General features: G+C 39.7%; 1 protein-coding gene across 2 annotated transcripts in view; it reads left to right on the forward strand.

The window, feature by feature from the left end:
- Positions 1-7,500, forward strand: part of LOC137973856 (uncharacterized) — a 30,692-nt gene that overhangs the window by 15,946 nt on the left and 7,246 nt on the right. The window contains exons 5-8 of one of the 2 annotated variants that reach the window (XM_068820746.1): positions 1,366-1,441; positions 5,177-5,327; positions 5,961-6,625; positions 6,882-6,978. In XM_068820746.1, coding sequence (XP_068676847.1) covers positions 1,366-1,441; positions 5,177-5,327; positions 5,961-6,625; positions 6,882-6,978 — 989 coding nt within the window. The remainder of the gene's footprint in view (positions 1-1,365; positions 1,442-5,176; positions 5,328-5,960; positions 6,626-6,881; positions 6,979-7,500) is intronic. The other variant, XM_068820747.1, reaches the window with a different exon arrangement.

Consider the following 7,500-nt stretch of genomic DNA (forward strand, 5'->3'; position numbering starts at 1 on the left):
CGATTACCTATACAAACAAAATGGTTTTAATGATATTTCCTACAGTTAATGGCAATGGAATTTTTAAAAAAGTGCTTGTATTTTGAAAAAAGGGAACAGTTTTTGAAAGTGGAGTACCCTGGTTGCCCCACCTACCCTCCCCCAATTGTTTTTTCAGCAATTGTGGTGCTGATGTTGCAGAATAAAAAGTTCAAAGAACTTTTCAAAATAAATGGTCGTATTTACGTGTGAAAATGGGCATAGCAGGAAGAAACGTGAGGCAGTATCAGGCAATATTTAATAATTCAGATTTTTTATTAAAACTGCAACAGAACTACTTATGGAAATACAATGTTACATAATGATATAATTGAAGCATAAATGCAAGTGTTAATACGAAAGTGTTTCCTTGAAACATAACTGTCAATGCTATATGTATACCTTTAATTTCACATTGTCATAGAAATATATTTGGCAGAATAATTACGCCATGAGAACAAATAAAAAATGATCGGCCTGTTTCCGAGATAAGACGCGTCCACGCTCTTTCCCCCATTTTTATCTCGTGAAATACGTTAGCCAATCACGTAAAGCTCCATACGCTTGGCATTCCGCCCGCTTATTTTTGAATACAACTTTCGATCCTCTTTGGCTGTATCACGTTTATTTCAAAGCTGTCAAAGTTTAGGCTCACTTTCAGTGATAACCCTACCCTCTGACGCCACGTTTAAAGAACGAGGTATATAAATGCACGTAATTTGTCATTTTTATTCGGGCGAAAACCGTATGCAAAGCGGGTAATCACTGAAACGAGCGTGTCAGAGCGTGACGCAAAACAATTTTGTACAAAAGACCATGAGGCATTACAACTGTAGGACTACGATGGCAGTCAAATTCTATCTGGCACTGCGTGACCGCGGTGGCAGGTTTCTTAAGTTGAATGTAAGTGAGGGGGCATTCTAGAATCAAGCCGGGCTAGTGTAACCACAGCTATTGGTTGCAGTCGCATTCGGGGAGTTAACACTAGTGTTAAATCAAGATCCATTGTTCAGTGTTCCCCAAGGGATTTAAAGCACCAGAGAGTTGACACTAGAGTAGTGTCAACACTAGAGTTACACTCAAGTGCTACCGCAACCACTGAGTCAGCCAATTCGGTCTATAATTCCATTAAAAGAAGTTATTTTTCTTTATTTAGTTGAGACTTGAGTGTGTTTTTGATGTGACTCCTATCTGTTGTTTCAGTGTTCACTTAGTGACAGAGTTCTTTGTTCAAAAAAAAAAAAACAACTGATGCTGTTGTATGGAGCTAATTTGCCGCTTAGGTTTTCGTCAAGAATGCTTCTCACCTGTACTGTGTTTGTGTTTCCTTTTAAATGTGTCAATCAGGTAACATTTCTAAATCCCACCGTGCCAAAGAAACGAAGACCCCGGCGTCAGAAGAGGGCGTTTCATTTTCACAAAGGTGAGAGTTTGTAGTAATAAAAAAACAGGCATTGTTGTTCACTAATGCCTTTTATTCTTCACATTTCAATTGAACTGAATGTCTTAACTAATTTTGTGCTGGTTTATTAGTCTAAACAAAATGCAAGCACAATCTAGTATGTGTTTTGGATAAAGGAGATTATCAAAGATGCTAAGAAGTACGCAGATGAGCTTGGTTTACAGTTGCGATTGAACTACCCCAATCCTACTATATTCGCTGATGGTAAAGAAGCAGATCATGCTAAGAAGGCAAAGTTCATTATCAACAGAACCCGACAATTTACATACTAATACTATAATAGCAGTACCAATATATATAGTTCTAATAAATACATAATAGTTCAAAATCACTGCAATCACGAGTACTTAAATATAAATGTCACAAATCTATCAATGCACACCAGACTGTTCGGTGTAGTGCAATGCCCTGTAGTGCTCGAGTGAAGCTCACATCCAATGCTAACGCCAGCTTGCTCAGGACGCACACTTGCCATGCGGGGAGATGACGTTGCCATTATATTTTGCATGAAAAGTCTGCAAAGCGCTGCGCTCAAAGTATGCAGTCCTGAGCAAACAAGCGCTTCTTCATATGGCAAGACGGAAAATAATGTGGAGTGATAATATTCCACCTTTTGACCCGATTCGACCAGGTCATTTAAGTATACAGGCTGCCCAGCTCAAACTGGGGACGCGTATTCTAACACTGATCTAACTAGACTGTAATAAAATTGCACTACCTCTTCACTGGCCAGGCCTGATTTCATCAGTACTCGAAGAGCATATAGTCGCTAGCTAGCACGCTTAACGATACGATCGTAGTGATGGTTCTATGACAAATTAGACGTAATTTAAACCCCCAGTAGTTTATGAGTGGATATACGCTCTATGGGTGCGCCATTGATGAATATTGGCGATGTAGAAAAGGGCTTGGACTTGAGGACATCAATAAGCATATCCTTACATTTAGTGCCATTAAGCCGCGTGTCATGTTCAGATGAAAAATCGCCGACCTCATTGGGAATAAAGGGCGACATGCTGATCGAAAACCTCGGAATGACCTCCACAACTGTAAGGTCGTCTACATATTTTGCCCTAGAGTTCCAGTTTCTAGTTTAATTGTTAACAAGAACTGCAAAGAGAATGGGCGCAAATTTGTCTCCTGAGGAATACCAACCCTAGGTGTGACCGTTTGCGAAAGAGTATTGCAAAAGAAACCCTCTAGATCGATCTCGGACATATCAGACAAAACGACCACACCTTTTCGAACAAGGACCTCCCTCGTGGACACCCGAAAAACGTAACTCGTTCATCAAGACATCGTGGTCCACGAGTTCGAGGCCCTCATGAAATCAGTAAAAAGAACTCGCACGAAACAATTCCTTCCTGTCAAGTGACGCGAAGATAATATGGAGTTAGTAAACTAGGGCATGGCTGCACGATTTACCTGGCCAAGCAAATTGCCTTCAGTTTGGTTATGCAAAGAGTCTAATGTAAAACCGTCCGTTAACTTAGCAATATGAGATGTGAGAGTTAGAGGTCTTGAGTCGTTCTCAATTATTTCGGGGGTAAGCATTTCAGTAAGGGTCTAACTGAGGACTTCTTTAGTTGGGGAGGTACCACACCTTGCTTCAAAGACGCATTGTAAATGTCAGATAACACTGGTGCTAATTCCCACGCAAACTTTTTCCAAATTCTGTTAGGAACAACATCTGGTCCAGGGGATTTTGTTGTTTAGCTTAATTTGACGCAAGCTACATAGGTCTTGCGAACATCAACTAGGAATTCCCTTGGGATCTCAAGAGTAGCTCCTGAGCTGCAAACCAAAGGACTAAACTGTGCTGTCAATCAGCTACCAAGTGCAGCCGGGGCAGCTATGATGTCATTAATCATCTGATAAAACCACACGTAGGAGTCTTTTTGTCCTGTGATTCCTTTGATTTCTTTCCACGAGCGAAAGAGAGTCTTTCAGGGCTGCGACCTTGTCTTGGTAAAAGTTCAGCTTGCTTGCATACCCTGCATTCATATTTTACTTTGGCACGACAGTGTTTGTACATGTCGGATTCCATTCTGCTGGCGGTAAGAGCTCTTTGACGCTTCTTGATTAGCCCTTTCAACTTTGATGTTACCATGGTTTATCACTCAAGCAGAACTTGACACCTTTGAACGGAAGGTACCATTTAACTGAATCACAATTTATCGAAGAAAACATATCGTATTTGCCTTTAACGCTAACAAGAATCAGAACATGTATCGTTTCCAAAGACACGACATATCAGTGGAATTTGGTATACTTTACCAAAACGACTAAGGCGAGTATGTTGTGTTGAACGACGATCCCATGTGCCTGAGATCTAGAAATGCCGCTTCTTCTTCAAAATGTATCGAAGGAACGGATATTTGTTGACTAAAGCTGCGATTGGTCGAGGGGTCGTCACCTTGTAGGTCTACTTCAGATTGTCCCAAGGCCCAGGCTTGAAAAGTGATTTTCTTTGCAACGATAATTATGAGAAGACTTTCTGCGATGAAAAAAACTTCACTTGAAAGGTACATCATTAAAAGCGAAGAAAGAACAGAACAGGAGGAGGGTGAGGAGGAAGAAGAAGAAGAAGAAGAAGAAGAAGAAGAAGAAGAAGAAGAAGAAGAAGAAGAAGAAGAAGGAGAAGAAGAAGATCAGAAGAAGAGAACAGGACGAGAAGCAAGGATTGTACAGTTGGTCACAGTGCTCAGATTTCTGTGTGAGAGGTCCGGAGTCGTCTTTAGCGACCTCACATCCTTGTTTCCACTTTTTTTCCCATTCTGTGTTGCTTCAGGTAGCTTAAAATACGGTTATTACTGGAATGGATACTCCAAAATAAGGCGACACGTTTCGTCACACGGTACCTGGCAATACCGCTCTCAATTATTACCGTACTTTATTCACATGAAAATTATAATGTAGAACTGATAACTCTATCAATTCGCGCTTTGCCTTGCTTTGAAAGAGAAGTTGAAGTGAACTCGGAAATGATCAGCATGTCAACCTCGGTGCCAATTAATTTTTATCGATTTCATTTTCTTCAATCTTTCTGGGTTTAGTATTTTACTAGTAACTACATGTTTGCTAAGGTGGCTACTTACGTTATACATCATTTCCTCAGAAACGTTCCGTATAGTGTAGTTATTTTGACCACAACTTACCAGCTTTCTTAAATCAAACAGATCGCACTTACTTAATATGATTTAGCCTCCAGCAAAGGGCAAAGTATTCATTCCCGGTCAGTATAAAATGCAGACTGCAGACTGCAGATTGGGCCGAAAATGCAGACTAGGTACAAAATAGGCCTAGGCTTCAGCTGTCTGCATTTTAGAACCAATCTGCAGAATCTGCAGTCTGCATCTTATGCTGACCGTATTCAATGCTGTCACACAGCCATAGTCCTCGGCGTTTATACCAAGAAGTACATGCTAGAACTATCCTCAAACTTCCGGTTTAGTGACATCAAGGTGCTCTTGCATATATTGTGTCAGGTACTGTAAATTGTTTGAGATTATCATTAGTTATATCAAGAACATTGTTGTGTAGAGGTTTGTTAAATCGTAGTTTCCTTGTGAATAAAGGGAAGCTGTCATAGTTAGCCCTGAAAACTCACAAAAGTGGCAAAAGAGGGTGGCCATGGCAGAGGCGCCTTATGTGTCAATAAATTGATTCAGTAATAACATAAAATTTGTTTTCTAGATGCAGAAAAGAAATTTCCTCGGGCTGGTCAGAAAAACACAACATTTAATGTTGCAACTCGGGACAGATTACAAAAGACAACAGCTCTACCAGACTGTACAACCAATAACTCGACTCTTAGTCCACATTCAACATCGTCTCCCTTTCCGAGGTAACAGATGTAGTTGATGTAAACCAGTACCGCAGGGTAGTGATCATGAAGCAGCTCTGGCAACCTTGGAAGTAGATCCTGGCTAGCTTTTTTTTTTAAATTGATTCTTATCCCTGGAATGACATTGGACTAATAGTATGAGACGTTATGAGGGCTGCTACATGATCCTGAGAACAGTCATTACAAAATTCCACTTTACCAATTGCATCATTCAGAATAGTTATTACTAGGAACCAATTATTATGTTCAGCTATTGTGGTTGATACGTTTGTCAGTGCAATTGATTGTCTGCATGGAAGAAACAAAGTCATCTCTCATAGTTAAAAAGTAGCACTCTTGAACTGACAATTGCAATAAAAAAATTCTACACCACCAACAATAACGTAATACTAACCAAATAATAATAATAATAATAATAATAATAATAATAGCAAATGTTATGTTCTGTTTCAAATTAAGAAAGATACAGTACAATAATAATGCTGTTTTAAAAAGTCATAAGCAAAGTGTGCCATTGGGTTTCAACGTCAAATGTTCAAAGTGTGCGTGCTTAGAATTAAAAGGTACTACTGTTCTCCAATCTGAGCTATCATCTTAGTTTCATTATGCATTAAAAGTATTTCTTTGTTGCAGAGACAGAGCAGAAAGTTTTGTTGAGCAAGCTCCTTTGCTGGATTATGGCAAAGTTACAGAAGAACTGGAATCCTCCCATACAGACAATTTAACGAGAGGACAACAGGAATTAAGATATACCAGCGTTAGAGAGGAAAAGCCAATCCAAAATTGTGAGAAAAAACCAATGATTCAAGAAAATCGGAACAAAGATGATTGCTCTACTGCGGCCTCTAGAAGTTCTTTTAGTGACTCGTACAATCATTCTTCAATTGACCAGCCTCGGGCATCGTATATGAGAAGAAATTCAAAGAGGAAGAAAAGTCTGTGTGGTCCAATAGACAGCTTAACCGAAATAGAAATTCCACAAATAAATGGCATACGTTATGCACAGGGTCCAAATGGTGAAGTGGAGGATAAAGTTAATCAAGAAGAACCAATTATCATCAATTCTCCTTATTCTTGCAAAGGCTTTCACCAAACCATGCTAAAGGTTGAGAGGCCTTTAGACGAAATAAACGAGTCTGAGGATCTCAGAGGCAAAGGTAATTTCGTATGGATTCACGAAAGATCTAACACAATTCCTTCTACTAGCAGTGAGAATGTGTGTTCAAAGTGTGGACACTTGCAGGAAAATGGAAATTCCCCACCCACTCCTACAGAAACCAGGATTCATCTCATGAAAGGTGCTTGTATTTCCAGCTCAATTTCACCTAATCGGTATCTGGGAAGTTCGGGAGCCTCCCCTGTAACCAGCAGGTCCCTACTGTGGTGATGTTTATTCGCTGCTACCCAGATGTCGGCCGATCAACCGCCCCTCTTCTGTGAATAGTTATCCCTGTTTCTATCAGACTGCATCAACATTTTAACCTGCCTCCGGCAGTCCTGTCAAAATGTAATTACCTGTATTATAACAAAACCTGTGCATGTATTTTTTTGTAGGTGTTACTTTCTTATCCAAAAGTTGGGACATTGTCTACTCAATCCTCCGTTGCATTTTCCTTTGTTTGGTGTTGATATTGGGCTTTTTACTTTACCGGTAAGTCTGATTAAGTGTTTTATCGAGGAGATTATTATTCAATGGTTGCTTCCCCGATGTAAGGAAATTTGATTTCTCAATTCTACTTTACCACACATGCACTAAATCAGAATTTCATGTCTTCATGTATCAATCAATATATGCTCTCAAGTCTCAACTATGTTGGCACTTTAAGAGTAATAAATTACGGAGGTGATAATAACGATTGATTACAGTATTCAACATCCACTTGGCTGACTCACTAGCTACTGGACTGTAATATTGGTCATCTGCTAGTCCAGACAAAACTTAGAAGCTTAGCATGTGCTGATGCTCTCTGTTCACCCTCCTTGCCTTGTATCCATAACGTAGATAGGTATATTATATATATTCTAAAATTCGGTAATCATCCATTCCTGTTATAAAAGCAAACTTCAGGTTGGAGTACGACAACGACTGAGTACGTCAAGTTTTCTGTACTAGCTGCATGGGCACGCGCATTACGTTTAAAGAACGAAAAGTTTTGAAATGCACGTGATCAGA

Source organism: Montipora foliosa, chromosome 10 (assembly GCF_036669935.1).
Source record: "Montipora foliosa isolate CH-2021 chromosome 10, ASM3666993v2, whole genome shotgun sequence".
NCBI lineage: Eukaryota > Metazoa > Cnidaria > Anthozoa > Scleractinia > Acroporidae > Montipora > Montipora foliosa.